This window comes from Cherax quadricarinatus, chromosome 75 (genome assembly GCF_038502225.1).
Source record: "Cherax quadricarinatus isolate ZL_2023a chromosome 75, ASM3850222v1, whole genome shotgun sequence".
Taxonomy (NCBI): Eukaryota; Metazoa; Arthropoda; class Malacostraca; order Decapoda; family Parastacidae; genus Cherax; species Cherax quadricarinatus.
The window spans coordinates 13,135,889-13,153,357 of record NC_091366.1 but is presented as its reverse complement, the minus strand read 5'-3'; the positions used below and the strand labels follow the sequence as shown (position 1 = coordinate 13,153,357).

The following is a 17,469-nucleotide window of genomic DNA, read 5'->3' as shown; positions in this document are numbered from 1 at the left end:
TCAAGGTTTTAGCAGTTGGCATAAAAATGAACCACCTTAACCCTTTGACTGTTTTGGTCATATATAAATATGTCTTACGAGCCACCGTTTTTGACGTATATACATGTATACTCATAAATTCTAACGGCTTCAAATCAAACAGGAGAAAGCTGGTAGGCCCAAATGTGAGAGAATGGGTCTGTGTGGTCAGTGTGCACCATATAAAAAAATCCTGCAGCACACAGTGCATAATGAGAAATAAAAACTCCGACCATTTTTTTAATTAAAATGCCAACTTTGTGGTCTATTTTCGTATAGTATTTATGGTTGTATTCTCGTTTTCTTGGTCTCATTTGATAGAATGGAAAACATATAGAATTAGAGGTGATTTTGATTGGTTTTACTATGAAAAGAACCTTGAAATGGAGCTCAAAGTAGGGGAAATGTTTGATTTTTGCCAATGTTCAAAAGTAAACAAATGATGTCATTTTCCAATAAATGTCCAAGTAGCCATTCTAATACGCAGTCATGAATGGGTTGACATTATTTATACAATTATTACAGTATTGCAGTAGTCTGCATAACAGTAAATCTTCTATTTTTAATTGTTTGAATAAAAATTCAAAATATAAAGCAAGAGTAATATCAGAGGGGCCTGGAGACGTGACTGATGAACAAAGAAAATGTTATTTTAGAGCCAGAAATGTCTTCATTGTTCATTTTGGACCTTTGAAATTGTCATATTTTTTAATTTTCGTGAAATTGGCCAAATTGCAAATTTCTGACCGCATTATTGGGTAGTTGAAATCGGTAAATGGGCAGTTTCTTGTACTCAATCGATATAAAAAATCGAGTTCTAAAGAAATAGCTATGAGCTTGGTCGACTGGAACAAAGGAATTAGCCGAAAATAGGGCTCAAAGTGGGCAAAATTGCCGATTCGTAAATACAGTGGACCCCCGGTTAACGATATTTTTTCACTCCAGAAGTATGTTCAGGTGCCAGTACTGACCGAATTTGTTCCCATAAGGAATATTGTGAAGTAGATTAGTCCATTTCAGACCCCCAAACATACATGTACAAACGCACTTACATAAATACACTTACATAATTGGTCGCATTCGGAGGTAATCGTTATGCGGGGGTCCACTGTATCGCCGAGGTCGCTAACTTCGCGAGAGTGTAATTCCATCAGTTTTCCATCAAATTTCGTTCTTTTGGTGTCATTACAATTGGGAAAAGATTCTCTATCATTTCACAAGAAAAAATAATTTTTTTTTTTTTTTTTTGGAATTTTGTGACATAAGGAGACACCCTAGGATTTGGGGTTGCGACAGTCAAGGGGTTAATTAAACTTGGCATATCTATTTTTATAGGTTTGAATAGCATCTAGGGACTGTAATTCAACAACCAAGAAAATTATCTATTGTATGTGATAAGTTTTTGTTTTTTCCTCAAACACCAAGTTAATTCTTACCTGGCACCAGATCAATGCTTCCTCAAGTTTATATCATCACTTCTGTAATCTACATTCATTATCAGTTTTTTTCAGTGTGCTAAAATGTATTTTACAGTACATTATTTCTTTCAGCATGGTATTGAGGCATGAACAGTAATTAACAATGTCCACCACGGAGAGTCTTGAGAGGGATCGTCAGTCAAGCAACACATTAATGGGAGGAATCACCTGTCAAGACACTGACTGTACCAACTGCAATATTCTAACTAAGGTTCGACTCGTACCATTGACACTGAAATATCTGTTTTTTTTATACTCGAGTCATTACATGAGAGAAAAGAATAAGCAGCAAATTAGGTACTGAGCCTAATGTGCAGATGCAGAAGATAGTATTGACACAGTCCTTCAGACTAAATATTAAGCAATTAATTCATTCATTAACCTGGATTTTTGGCTGTAGTGGCACCTATTCTTTTCTGCTGTACAGCACCTCATTTATGTAATATGGTAGAATTACATAAGTTTAACAAGGTTTGGTCAGGTTGTTAAGTTATATTAGGTGCAAAATAAAACAAAAATTGCTTGCCATATTCATGCGACTATCATTACAAAAGTAAAATAAAAAGGAACGAGTTTTAATTTATGCTGGCTTGTGTGACGGACTTATTAGATACATATAAAGTGCTGAACAGTATATAGATATGAAAAAAAACTTTTTGAGCATAACACTTATTCTCGAAGTAAAATAATATGATAAAGTATGTGGTTAATATGTTTGGTACATTTTGTGTGTGTTTTGCAGAAGCTTGGTGTGAGTCGGGAGTGGAACAAGTTTTATCAGCAAAAACTTGAAAATACAGAGTAAGTGTCATCTTGATTTGGTGAGTTGTATTTCAGATGAAACCTAGAAATATTGTACTCTCAAGGTTTTTTTTTTTTTTAGATAGGCTGTCTGTGAGAGTACTGTCTCTCTTGTGGTAAGCAGACAGGAGTGAACCTTACCACTCCATGTTCTGAATGATCCCAGTAGGTTTAACCCACACAAGTTTAGTGCCTTATAAAATTTTTTTTTTTTTTTACCTCAGTGTCCATCTCCTGCCATAATACATATTCTCAAGTGTATATCTAAATTATTAAGCTTTCTTTCAACACACCGGCCGTATCCCACCGAGGCGGGGTGGCCCAAAAGGAAAAACGAAAGTTTCTCCTTTCAAATTTAGTAATATATACAGGAGAAGAGGTTACTAGCCCCTTGCTCCCGGCATTTTAGTTGCCTCTTACAACACGCATGGCTTACGGAGGAAGAATTCTGTTCCACTTCCCCATGGAGATAAGAGGAAATAAACAAGAACAAGAACTAGAAAGAAAATAGAAGAAAACCCAGAGGGGTATGTACAGTGGACCCCCGCATAACGATCACCTCCGAATGTGACCAGTTATGTAAGTGTATTTATGTAAGTGCGTTTGTACGTGTATGTTTGGGGGTCTGAAATGGACTAATCTACTTCACAATATTCCTTATGGGAACAAATTCGGTCAGTACTGGCACCTGAACATACTTCTGGATTGAAAAAATATCGTTAACCGGGGGTCCACTGTATATATATGCTTGTACATGTATGTGTAGTGTGACCTAAGTGTAAGTAGAAGTAGCAAGACGTACCTGTAATCTTGCATATTCATGAGACAGGAAAAAGGACACCAGCAATCCTACCATCATGTAAAACAATTGCAGGTTTTCGTTTTACATTCACTTGGCAGGACGGTAGTACCTCCCTGGGCGGTTGCTGTCTACCAACCTACTACCTAGAAAATTATTAATGTGTTTATAAAATAAGCTCTATATTTGAGTACACAAATAACCCACACATAGGAGAAAGAAAATCATAAGGACGTTTCAATCTGATTTGGACAATTAATTAGTCTCACGCTAACACACGAAAGGGAGCCAGTATATATTGGAGAGCTCGTACAGTTTGTGGAAAAATTTAAAAACGATGGACAGATTTCCAAAAATTTGCCATGTACTGTACCTCAAACATCATTACTCTTATGTATCCTTACCTTATCTATGGTATGTGCTTTCCTATGTATTTGCTTATACATATATGGTTGCAGGGTTTGAGTCTTAGCTCCTGGCCCCACCTCTCGGCTTGCTGCTTGCCAGATTCACTCTCTCCTAGCCTCATGAGTCCTATTATACCTATTCTTAAAATTATGTAGTCTTCCCCCATCACTTCTTTGTTGGGGTGGAGGCTTCCTGACATCCCTATGATGCATCTGTATCTTTATATTCCACTTCTGCCCATGATTACCTGTTTCTCATCTTTCAAGTAGCCTGTCCCTGTCTGGCCTGTCAGTTTCTCTTAAGTATTTTGTGTTGTTGCCGTGTCACCCCTGATTCTGTCCTTGAGGGTATACATAGGGATCTTCAACAGCAAATCCACTAAAACTTTGGGTGTACCAAAGCATTAATATCACTATCAGTGGGCACCAGCTATTGGGGTATCAGATATTTGGGGAAAAAGTTGTCAATACCTGCTGATACTTTGATATTTTTAATATTACACATGCTTAAAAATATAATGAACACATTACTTGAGGATTGTGAAGGTTATTCACACACATACACGCTCATGAGCACACATACATATGTGCACAGACAGACAGTCACTTAGTCAATACAGCCTCTCCTCACTTAACAATGGAGTTCCATTCCTAAGACCACGTCGGTAAACAAATTCGTCACTAAGTGAGGAGCATACTGTAATGGTAATGGGTTTGTGTCACTGATCTTTGATATTATTTTAATGTCACCTTTGCACTATTTATAACATTTTTAGTGTATTTTAACCCTTTCAGGGTTTCCGACGTACTAGTACGGCTTACGCACCAGGGTTATTTACGTACTAGTATGCCTAAATTCTAGCCCCTTCAAATTTAGCAAGAGAAAGCTGGTAAGCCTACATATGAAAAAATGGGTCTATGTGGTCAGTGTACACAGTATAAAAAAATCCTGCAGCACACTGTGCATAATGAGAAAAAAAAACACTTTGACCCTGTTTTTGGTTTAAAACAGCGACTGCGCTGTATTTTCATATGGTATTTATGGCTGTATTCTAGTTTTCCTGGTCTTATTTTATAGAATGGAAGACATATTACAGAAATTGAGGTGATTTTGATTGGTTTCACAATGAAAAGTACCTTGAAATTGAGTTCAAAGTAGCAGAACTGTTCGATTTTTGCCAAGTTCAAAAGTAAACAAATCATGCCAAGTGTCCAATACACGTCAATTGGTGAGTCTAATATTTTTTCACAAGTACGCTGAGGTCAGTGGTCAAGTGCGGTCATACCGTTAAGCTCTTGGGAGTTAACGTGGGCTGTTACCCATACCATGGCTTGTTGTAGTGCTTTAGAATCCCAGGTTCAAGTGTTGAAGAAGGAGATTCTACTTCTTCAGGAGGAAAATAGGAGGCTGAAGCTTCGCATAGATGAGTTTGGGAGCGAGTGTGAGAAGGATTTAGCTGGTAAGGAAGGAATGGTCACCAGCAGTGATAGTGGCAGCCGCTTTAAGTGGCAAGTGGTTCACAGTTCAGGAAGAAGGAAGATGAGGAAAGTAAATAGAGAAGATATGAAGGTAGGAAATCGATTCTCTGTTCTCCAAGACGAGTGTACTTCAGTGGTTAGTGAGGTTGAAGGTACCACTGATTCCCCTGCTAATCAAGGTAAGAATATTTTAATAGTAGGTGATTCTCAGGTAAGATATATGGACCGTGCATTTTGTAACAGAGACAGAAAGGTCAGACAGAGAGTGTGTCTTCCTGGAGCTGGTGTTGGCGACATAGTCAGCAGGTTGGATAATATTATGGCAGGTAATGGGAACAAGCCCATTATCTGTCGTAGTGCTGGGGGTAATGACATTGGGAAGGGCAGGAGAGAGGAGCTGCTGGATAAGTACAGGTCAGCCATAGAAATAGTTAGGTCTAAGGGAGGGATCCTAGTCATATGTAGCATCTTGCCTAGAAAGGGAGTGGGCAATGAATGGATGTCTAGGGCAATTGGTATAAATTGCTGGCTAGACGGGTACTGCAAGGAACTTGCAATCCCATTCATTGATAACTGGGACCTATTTTTTGGCAAACAGGACTCGCAGCAATGGTTTCAAGTTGGAAAAATTCAGATTCAGGAAGGATATAGGAAAGCACTGGTTTGGTAATAGAGTTGTGGATGAGTGGAACAAGCTCCCGAGTGCAGTTATTGAGGCTGAAACGTTGTGTAGTTTTAAAAATAGGTTAGATAAATACATGAGTGGGTGTGGGTGGGTGTGAGTTGGACCTGACTAGCTTGTGCTGCTGGGTCTGGTACAGTGCTCTATCCTTGAGTGGGGATGACCAGACTGGGTGGGTCATTGGGATAATCCGGGGGGTGGGTCATTGGTCTAATCCTGGGGGGGGGGGGCATGGACCTGCTCCGCATTTGTCAGTAGGCCTGTTGCAGTGTTCCTTCTTTCTTATGTTCTTAACCCTTTGAGGGTCGACAGGCCCTCTCCGAAACTCGTTCTCAGGGTCGGCCAAATTTAAAAAAAAAAAAAATTATTTTCTCTCATGAAAAGATAGAGAATCTTTTCCCGATCATAAAGACACCAAAAGTTTGAAATTTGATAGAAAACTTAGGGAATTATGCTCTCGCAAAGTTAGCGGTCTCGGCGATGTTTACGCATCGGCGATTTTGCCCACTTTGAGCCCCATTTTCGGCCAATTTCACTGTACTAGTCGACAAAAAACATGAATATTTCGCTAGAACTCCATTTTTCTATCGAATGGGTGCAAGAAACCACCCATTTATGAAATTCAACTATCCAGTACAGTGGTCAGAATTTAGCAATTTTGCCAATTTCACACAAATTTCAAAAGATGCCAATTTCCGAATAGGGTCCAGAATAAACAAGAAAGACATTCCTGGCACTAAAATGACATTTCCTCTAGTCATTAGTCACGTCTCAAGGCCCCTCTTATATTCTTTTGCTTTCCACTTTGAATTTTTATTCTCACAAAAAATATAAGATTTACTGTTATGCAGACTACTGCATTAGTGTAAAAAATGGTATAAATATTATTGGTGCACTTGTGAAAGAATATTAGACTCACCAGTTGACGTGTATTGCATGCTTGGCACGATTTGTTTACTTTTGAAGTTTGGTAAAAATCGAACATTTCTGCTACTTTGAGCTCAATTTCAAGGCACCTTTCATTGTAAAACCAGTCAAAATCATCTCAATTTCTGTAATATGTCTTCCATTCTATAAAATGAGACCAAGAAAACTAGAATACAACAATAAATACCATACGAAAATACACTGCAAAGTCGCTGATTTATTCCAAAAAAATGGTCAAAGTTTTTTTTTTCTCATGCACTGTGTGCTGCAGGATTTTTTTTAGACTGTGCACACTGACCACATAGACCCATTCTTTCATATGAAGGCCTACCAGCTTTCTCCCACTAGATTTGAGGCCGCTAGAATTTATGCGTACTAGTACGTCAAAAACCCCTACGCGTAAGACGTACTAGTACGACCAAAACCCTCAAAGGGTTAAGTGTGCTGATATTATTTATACCATTTCTACACTAATACAGTAGTCTGCATAACAGTAAATCTTCTATTTTTTGAGAATAAAAATTCAAAGTGGAAAGCAAAAGAAATGTAAGAGGGGCCTTGGGACATGACTAATGAACAGAGGAAATGTTATATTAGTGCCAGGAATGTCTGTCTTGTTTATTCTGAACCCTATTTGGAAATTGGCATCTTTTGAAATTTGTGTGAAATTGGCAAAATTGCTAATTTTTGACCACTTTATTGGATAGTTGAAATCGGTAAATGGGTGGTTTCTTGTACTCATTCTATAGAAAAAATGGAATTCTAGCGAAATAGTTATGATTTTTGTCGATTAGTATACTGGAATTGGCCGAAAATAGGGCTCAAAATGGGCGAACTCGCCGATGCGTAAACATCGTCAAGACCGCTAACTTCGCGGGAGCATAATTCCGTAAGTTTTCCATCAAATTTCGTACTTTGGGCGTCATTATGATCGGGAAAAGATTCTCTATCTTTTCATAAGAAAAAATAATTTGTTTTTTTTTTTCCCAAAAAATTTTCGACCCTGAGAACAAGTTTAGGAGAGGGCCTCTTGACCCTGAAAGGGTTAAATGTTTATACAGTAGTGTACTGTATATTGTAATAAATGGAATAGAGGAAATCAGCTCTAATATACATTATTTAGGTATGCATACTGGTCAGAGAGCCCGTCAAAAGTCTGAGTATGTAATTTGTAAATGAGTACTTTGCTTAGTGAAGAGAGGCTGTATTTCACCAATATGTACTGTTGTCTGCTACATTCACTTGTCTGTCATGAACAAAGCTAAGACAGTGAAATAAAACTGAATATGCAGCATTAGTTTTGCCACAGATATCTGGATGAGTGCATGAAATGAAGCTTTTATGAATAATAAACAAATAACCCACACATAGGAGACTGAAACTCGTGATGACGTTTTGGTCCGGCTTGGACCATTAACTATTCACACAGAAGCACAACAGGAAGGGAGCCAGAATATATACAAGTTATGAATTTAACTAGACATTGTCTCAGGAAAGACTTCATTCAGAAAGCTGTTGTTCGTACCTTTCATGAGTCCCAAGAGTTTTTCTACTTCAGGAGCCTGGCCATGGGCTAAGCTTGTCTAGTGCTTGCCTGGTTGACCAGGCTAGTGCTGCTGGTGACACTGTTTCCTGGACCACACATAGCAGTGCACACCACTCAGACTATTCAAGAAGCAACAAATTAAATTTTCTTTTTTTGGCAGTAGAATCTTTTATCTTTTCTACTTTTCAATGTGTTCTTCAGAGTTAAAAAAACAACAAATTTGAACTATATAACGGTTATTTTTTCCTCGACACATTAGCCGTCTCCCGCCAAGGCAGGGTGGCCCTAAAGGAAGACACAAGAGTTTCCTCTTTTTTAATTTAGTAATTTATACAGGAAAAAGGGTTACTAGCCCCTTGCTCCCAACATTTTAGTCGCCTCTTACGACACGCATGGCTTATGGAGGAAGAATTCTTTTCCACTTACCCATAGAGTATAATGGAAATGTTAGTTAATTCAGTTTAATAATGGAGAGAGGTTGTTGTCACCAAACTTTAATTTTAAATTTTCCGTTTCCAGTTTTTAGTACATTTCTTCATTTTTTTTTTGAAGCTTTAAATAAAAAGCATTATGAGAATGTTGAATGTTTTAGTTTTATGTTCACTTTAACTGGAAATTGTTCAGACTTTATTTTTGTAGTTGATTTCTGATTGTCTTCATCAGAGTACCAAATATGTAGATAGGTTCAGAAAGTTTGTCTTTTTTTTCGATTTACAGTAGGGCCCTGCTTTACGGTGTTTTGCCTTATGGCGTTCTGCTAATACGGCGATTTCAAATTATGACCAAAACTCGCTATACGGCACACCCCACCCAGTTTGTTTACATTCTCCATGAGCACCACGTCTCTCCATTATGTTTGGAAACTTTCCAAAATTTCAAGTGTTTTAAAGTTATTTCATATTTTATATATACCCTGATAATTATACTTATATGTACTTGTACCTAAGTAAACTTACACACTGTGCTGGCATACAGGTACACATTAAAATCACTAAGAGTGTCTTATTAGTCTTGAAGATGCCATATTAATAATGATAATAACAACAAGCAAGAAGGAGGTGAAAGTGTATAAACTAAGGGAGGAGGAAGTTCGGGTGAGATATAAGCGACTATTGGCAGAAAGGTGGGCTGGTGCAAAGATGAGTAGTGGGGGGGTTGAAGAGGGTTGGATGAGTTTTAAAAATGCAGTTTTAGAATGTGGGGCAGAAGTTTGTGGTTATAGGAGGGTGGGTGCAGGAGGAAAGAGGAGTGATTGGTGGAATGATGAAGTAAAGGGTGTGATAAAAGACAAAAAGTTAGCTTATGAGAGGTTTTTACAAAGCAGAAGTGTTATAAGAAGAGTAGAGTATATGGAGAGTAAAAGAAAGATGAAGAGAGTGGTGAGAGAGTGCAAAAGGAGAGCAGATGATAGAGTGGGAGAGGCACTGTCAAGAAATTTTAATGAAAATAAGAAAAAAATTTGGAGTGAGTTAAACAAGTTAAGAAAGCCTAGGGAACGATTGGATTTGTCAGTTAAAAACAGAGTAGGGGAGTTAGTAGGTGGGGAGATGGAGGTATTAGGTAGATGGCGAGAATATTTTGAGGATTTTTAATGTCGACGAAGAAAGGGAGGCGGTAATTTCATGCACTGTCCAGGGAGGTATACCATCTTTTAGGAGTGAAGAACAGGATGTGAGTGTGTGGGAGGTGTGTAAGGCTTTACGTAGAATGAAATGGGGTAAAGCAGCTGGAACTGACAGGATCATGACAGAAATGTTAAAAACAGGGGGATATAGTGTTGGAGAGGTTGGTATTTTTGTTTAAGAAATGTATGAAAGAGGGGAAGGTACCTAGGGATTGGCAGAGAGCATGTATAGTCCCTTTATATAAAGGGAAGGGGGACAAAAGAGATTGTAAAAATTATAGAGGAATAAGTTTACTGAGTGTACCAGGAAAAGTGTGCAGTAGGGTTATTATTGAAAATTAGAGGTAAGACAGAATGTAGGATTGCGGATGAGCAAGGAGGTTTCAGATTGGGTAGGGGATGTGTAGATCAAGTGTTTACATTGAAGCATATATGTGAACAGTATTTAGATAAAGGTAGGGAAGTTTTTATTGCATTTATGGATTTAGATAAGGCATATGATAGAGTGGATAGGGGAGCAATGTGGCAGATGTTGCAAGTATATGGAATAGGTGGTAAGTTACTAAATGCTGTAAAGAGTTTTTATGAGGATAGTGAGGCTCAGGTTAGGGTGTGTAGAAGAGAGGGAGACTACTTCCCGGTAAAAGTAGGTCTTAGACAGGGATGTGTAATGTCACCATGGTTGTTTAATATATTTATAGATGGGGTTGTAAAGGAAGTAAATGCTAGGGTGTTTGGGAATGGGGTGGGATTAAATTATGGGGAATCAAATAGAAAATGGGAATTGACACAGTTACTTTTTGCTGATGATACTGTGCTTATGGGAGATTCTCAAGAAAAATTGCAAAGGTTAGTGGATGAGTTTGGGAGTGTGTGTAAAGGTAGAAAGTTGAAAGTGAACATAGAAAAGCATAAGGTGATGAGGGTATCAAATGATTTAGATAAGGAAAAATTGGATATCAAATTGGGGAGGAGTAGTATGGAAGAAGTGAATGTTTTCAGATATTTGGGAGTTGATGTGTTGGCAGATGGATTTATGAAAGATGAAGTTAATCATAGAATTGATGAAGGAAAAAAGGCGAGTGGTGCGTTGCGGTATATGTGGAGACAGAAAACATTATCTATGGAGACAAAGAAGGGAATGTATGAAAGTATAGTAGTACCAACACTCTTATATGGGTGTGAAGCTTGGGTTGTAAATACAGCAGCGAGGAGGCAGTTGGAGGCAGTGGAGATGTCCTGTCTAAGGGTAATGTGTGGTGTAAATATTATGCAGAAAATTCAGTGCGTGGAAATTAGGTGAAGGTGTGGAGTTAATAAAAGTATTAGTCAGAGGGCTGAGGAGGGTTGTTGAGGTGGTTTGGTCATTTAGAGAGAACGGATCAAGTAGAATGACATGGAGAGCGTATAAATCTGTAGGGAAAGGAAGGCGGGGTAGGGGTCATCCTTGAAAAGGCTGGAAGGAAGGGATAAGGGAGGTTTTGTGGGTGAGGGGCTTGGACTTCCAGCATAAGAGTTAATGGAGACAAATGGTATTTGGGACCTGATGAGCTGTTGGAGTGTGAGCAGGGGAATATTTAGTGAAGGGATTCAGGGAAACCAGTTATTTTTATATAGCTGGACTCCAGTCCTGGAAATGGTAAGTACAATGCCTGCACTTTAACCCTTTGACTGTCGCGGCCGTATATATACGTCTTACGAGGTACCGTGTTTGACGTATATATACTCATAAATTCTAGCGGCTTCAAATCAAGCAGGAGAAAGCTGGTAGGCCCACATGTGAGAGAATGGGTCTGTGTGGTCAGTGTGCACCATATAAAGAAAATCCTGCAACACGCAGTGCATAGTGAGAAAAAAAAACTCCGACCATTTTTTTTAAATTAAAATGCCGAGTTTGTGGTCCATTTTCGCATAGCATTTATGATTGTATTCTCGTTTTCTTGGTCTCATTTGATAGAATGGAAAACATATTATAGAAATAGAGGTGATTTTGATTGGTTTTACTATGAAAAGAACCTTGAAATGGAGCTCAAAGTAGGGGAAATGTTTGATTTTGCCAATGTTCAAAAGTAAAGAAATGATGCCATTGTCAATAAATGTCCAACTAGCCATTCTAATATCAGTCATGAATGGGTTGATGTTATTTATACAATTATTACAGTATTGCAGTAGTCTGCATAATAGTAAGTCTTCTATTTTTGTTTGAATAAAAATTCAAAATAGAAAGCAAGAGTAATATCAGAGGGGCCTGGAGACATGACTGATGAACAAAGAAAATGTTATTTTAGACCAGGAATGTCTGCATTGTTCATTCTGGACCTTATTTTGAAATTATCATATTTTTTAGTTTTTCGTGAAATTGGCCAAATGCAAATTTCTGACCACATTATTAGGTAGTTGAAATCGGTAAATGGGCAGTTTCTTTGTAATCAATCGATAGAAAAAATGGAGTTCTAAAGAAATAGCTATAAGTTTGGGCGACTGGAACAAGGGAATTAGCGAAAATAGGGCTCAAAGTGGGCGAAATCGCGATTTGTAAACAGCTGCGAGTCGCTAACCCTTGCGAGCATAATTCTATCAGTTTTCCATCAAATTTCGTTTTTGGTGTCATTACAATCAGGAAAAATTCTCTATCATTTCATAAAAAAAAATAATTTTTTTTTTTTTTTTTTTTTTTTTAAATTTTTGCGCCACCAGGGAGACACCTCAGGATTGGGAGGGGTTGCGACAGTCAAAGGTTAACCCTTTGAGGGTTTGACGATACTAGTATGACTTCTGACCCAGGGTTTTTGACGTACTAAATGCGCCTAAGTCTAATGGCCCCAAATCTAGTGGGAGAAAGCTGGTAGGCCTTCATGTGAAAAGAATGGGTCTATGTGGTCAGTGTGCACAGTCTAAAAAAAAATCCTGCAGCACACAGTGCATAATGAAAAAAAGCTTTTGGCCGTTTTTTGGGTAAAACAGCGACTTTGCACTCTATTTTCGTATGGTATTTATTGTTGTATTCTAGTTTTCTTGGTCTCATTTTATAGAATGGAAGACATATTACAGAAATTGAGATGATTTTGACTGGTTTACAATGAAAATACCTTGAAATTGAGCTCAAAGTAGCAGAAATGTTCGATTTTACCAAATTTCAAAAGTAAACAAATCGTGCCAAGCATCCAATACCACGTCAACTGGTGAGTCTAATATTCTTTCACAAGTACCAATAATATTTATATAATTTTTTACACTAATGCAGTAGTCTGCATAACAGTAAATCTTATATTTTTGTGAGAATAAAAATTCAAAGTGTAAAGCAAAAAGAATATAAGAGGGCCTTGAGGCGTGACTAATGACTAGAGGAAATGTCATTTTAGTGCCAGGAATGTCTTTCTTGTTTATTCTGGACCCTATTAGGAGTGGTATCTTTTGAAATTTGTATGAAATTGGCAAAATTACTAAATTCTGACCACTGTACTGGATAGTTGAATTTCATAAATGGGTGGTTTCTTGCACCCATTCGATAGAAAAAAAATGGAGTTCTAAGCGAAATATTCATGTTTTTTGTCGACTAGTACAGTGGAATTGGCGAAAATGGGGCTCAAAGTGTGGGCAAAATGCCGATCGTAAACATACGCCGAGACCGCTAACTGCAGAGCATAATTCCGTAAGTTTTCCATCAAATTTCAAACTTTTGGTGTCCTTATGATCGGGAAAAGATTCTCTATCTTTTCATAAGAGAAAATTATTTTTTTTTTTTTTAAACTTGGCCGACCCTAAGAAAGAGTTTCGGAGAGGGCCTGTCGACCCTCAAAGGGTTAAAGGAGGGGTTTTGGGATATTAGCAGTTTGGAGGGATATGTTGTGTATCTTTATACATATATGCTTCTAAACTGTTGTATTCTGAACACCTCTACAAAAACAGTGATTATGTGTGAGTGAGGTGAAAGTGTTGAGTGATAATGAAAGTATTTTCTTTTTGGGGATTTTCTTTTTTGGGTCACCCTGCCTCGGTGGGTCACCCTGCCTCGGTGGGAGACGGCCGACTTGTTAAAAGAAAAGAAAAACACAATAATCACTCTGAGGTGCATAAATATCATATAAAATGTTAATATAGACATTTTGCTTAATCCATCTATGATATTTTTTTTTCAAAATTATGTAATAAACACGTTGTGTAATGTTTCTCCAGTCACCTTGCAAGTGAACTAGAACTTTGTGTGTTGGGCTGGTTTGTTTACAAAACTCTGCATCTGTATTCTCTCTCTCTCTCTCTCTCTCTCTCTCTCTCTCTCTCTCTCTCTCTCTCTCTCTCTCTCTCCTCTCTCCTCTCTCCTCTCTCCTCTCTCCTCTCTCTCTCTCTCTCTCTCCTCTCTTCTCTCTCTCCTCTCTCTCCTTTCTCTCCTCTCTCTCTCTCTCCTCTCTCTCTCTCCTCTCTCTCTCTCTCCACTCTCTCTCTCTCTCTCTCTCTCTCTCTCTCTCTCCTCTCTCTCTCTCCTCTCTCTCTCTCTCTCTCTCTCTCTCTCTCTCTCTCTCTCTCTCTCTCTCTCTCTCTCTCTCTCTCTCTCCTCTCTCTCTCTCCTCTCTCTCTCTCTCTCTCTCCTCTCTCTCTCTCTCTCTCTCTCTCTCTCTCTCTCTCTCTCTCTCTCTCTCTCTCTCTCTCTCTCTCTCTCTCTCTCTCTCTCTCTCTCTCTCTCTCTCTCTCTCTCTCTCTCTCTCTCTCTCTCTCTCTCTCTCTCTCTCTCTCTCTCTCTCTCTCTCTCTCTCTCTCTCTCTCTCTCTCTCTCTCCTCTCTCTCTCTCTCTCTCTCTCTCTCTCTCTCTCTCTCTCTCTCTCTCTCTCTCCTCTCTCTCTCTCTCTCTCTCTCTCTCTCCTCTCTCTCTCTCTCTCTCTCTCTCTCTCTCTCTCTCTCTCTCTCTCTCTCCTCCTCTCTCCTCCTCTCTCTCTCTTTTTTTTTTTTTTTTTTTTTTTTTTTTTTTTTTTTTTTTTTTACAGGGTTTGACAAGGTTAAGGATCCTAGCTTTATTGACAGCTATTTACAGGTTAGGATTCCCTAACTTTATTGTAAGCTAAGAGCTATTACCTACATCAGCTCATTTGAAAGCATTTTATTGTTATAGGGAGACATACAAGTAGGGAACAGGATGAAGTTGGAGCCATCTGTGGGGCAGCATTTTCATTTGATCAACTAGCGTTATCTACGTTGACATCATTATGCTGTACGAATGTGTTCCATACTCAGTCATCCTGGGTATGTATGATCTCAGATGGAGTGATGTTCTGGAAGAAGGGTACAGCCAGAGTGAAGTTGCTGCTTTCTGCCCGTCTTGTGGCATAAAAGCTTGTTTCCGCGCTGTCCTCGAAGTGGATCAAGTGTGGTATTTTGACAATATTGGCCTTGTGCATAACAGTAAGGCCACCCACATCCCCTCCCTATGTTGAGGCTCTGCTGAAATGACAGATCTATCAGGATGGGTCCAGGCGAGAGATGAGGCGTCTTGCTCTGTTCTCTACTCTGTCAAGCAGTCGCAGATGAGGGGGGAGGGGGCAGGCAAACCAAGAGAAGTGGAGCATACTCAAGGTGTGGCGTGCTTGTGCCTCGTGCAGGATCTTGCAGCCCCTACTGTCAAGCAGATGCGAGATCTGCGAAGTGCTGTAAGCTTCCTGGCTGCCTTGTTTGCAAGATTTACAACATGGTTCTTCATGGTTAGTTTGGAGTCAAATTTCACCCCAAGGATATCAACTTCTTCTCCAGGTGCCAACATCGTCCCATTCATCCTTACTTCTGCACCAGCATTACCATCATGGTGCCTAGAGGCGATCATCATTTGCGTTTTCTCAGGTGCAAATGTTACTTGCCATCTATTTCCCCAGCTGATATAGCTCTCAGCTGGTGATTGATGTAGCTTAGAGCAGCTGGCATTTCTTCTCTTGGATAAGTGAATGTCAGTGTACAGTCATCTGCATATGCATGTGATTCTGGGATGAGATGAAGAGGTCGTTGAAGTAGACATTCCATAACAGTGGACCCAGCACACTTCCTTGTGGGCAGCTTGCCCCAATAGGATGCCTTGCTGATTCCGTTCCATTGAGGACTACACTTAGAGATCTACCATGAAGGTAATCACTGAGGAGACATAGCGTAGAGCCTGCAATTCCCAGTGCTTGAAGTTTTGCTAAGAGGCCCTGGTGCCACACCCGATCGAAACGCCAGCAATGTCAGTGCTACCACACGCTGACTTTGGATTCATCCAGTGACTGGTGCCACTTAGTGGAGAGGTTTAACAACAGATCAGCAGCAGTAACCTTTCCTGAAGCCATATTGCGATCACAAAGTAGTGAGTGGTAGTCAAAAAAATCTGTCATTTGTCTTGAGATTATTGTCTCAAGGATCTTGCAGTGATTGACAGGGTGACACTGGTCTGTAGTTGCTGATTTCTGCTCTGCTCTTCTTTTTGTGAACAGGGACTACATTTGCCTCTTTCCATGGAGCCATTTGCACTGTACTAGGCAGTGCTGAAGATGCGAGTTAGAGGTGCTGCTAGCTCGTCTGCACATCTTCTCAACAATCTTAGGGCTCAACTTGTCTGGGCCCACAGCCTTTCCTGGTCAAGATGATTTAAGAAGGAAATGCACCTCCTCCTGCCTTATTGTCACCACTGACAGTTTTGACACAGTTCTTGCAGCCCTAGCCAAGGAGGGTCCCTTGCTGGAGCAGGAACTTGCATTTTGGTAGCAAAGTGTTCAGCAAAGAGATCCGCCTTCTCTTGACTACTAGTAGAGGTGGTCCCATCCTGTCGATTTAGAGGTGGAATAAGTTCATCAGGCAGATAACCTTGTCTGTCCTTGACCAGGGACCACCAGGTTTTGGAGCCTACCCTACCTGATGCTAACTTTCTTTTAGTGTCCACCTCCCATTTAGCAATGGCCCACTTTTGAACATCACCCATATGCCTACAGGCTTGCATATGCAAGTTCCTGTTATAGGTGGTAGGATGTCTCTTATACCTTCATATGCTTTGTACTTAGCATAGCAGCCTCTCTACAACGAAAGCCAAACCAAGGCTGATCTGTAGACTTTGTCACGTATTGCCGGTGAGGAATGTGTTCTTGTTGCAGATTAAGGATGTGTCAGTGAAGGCTTTCACTTGGTTGTCAACATCCCCTGGAGAAGCATTCCAGTCGGTGGTGGCGAGCTCAGATCAAAGGGCTGCCAATTACCTCTTTCCCATAGCCAGGTTGTGCGTGTGGACTCCTCACCTCGTTCTGTTGGGATCTTAAGTGTAGGTAAAAACAGCCTTGTGGTCAGGCAGTCCAAGCGTGCGAGGGGTTGACAAGTGACTATGCCTTCTGCCAGATCACTCACTACTGGGTCAGGGAGGAGCCAGAGATATGAGTAGGGGAAATCAACAAAGTTTCTCATGTCAAACACTGCAAGAAGGTCATCAAAGTCCCTCTGTATAAGGTGCTGGTTGGGGAGTCACCAACAATTATAATATGTTGACAGTTGTGTTGTAGCTGAGGGGAGTCAATATTTTCCATTAGGAAGTTGATAGGGTCTGCATGTTGCCACTGAGGTCTGTACATTGCACATGCTAGTACAGAGTACTAGTGTTTATACAGAGCTTGAAGAACATCATTTCAAGATGTGTAGGGGTGGCAACATCTATGTGCTGGGCATGAACACTTTTAGAGAAGCACACAGCAACACCACCTCCTTGCCC

General features: G+C 39.7%; 1 protein-coding gene across 3 annotated transcripts in view; it reads left to right on the top strand.

The window, feature by feature from the left end:
* Window positions 1–17,469, top strand: part of LOC128691916 (uncharacterized) — a 129,947-nt gene that overhangs the window by 11,968 nt on the left and 100,510 nt on the right. For all 3 annotated transcript variants that reach the window (XM_070101061.1, XM_070101060.1, XM_070101059.1), the window contains exons 2-3: window positions 1,569–1,707; window positions 2,239–2,297. In XM_070101061.1, coding sequence (XP_069957162.1) covers window positions 1,600–1,707; window positions 2,239–2,297 — 167 coding nt within the window. In that variant the 5' untranslated portion in view covers window positions 1,569–1,599. The remainder of the gene's footprint in view (window positions 1–1,568; window positions 1,708–2,238; window positions 2,298–17,469) is intronic.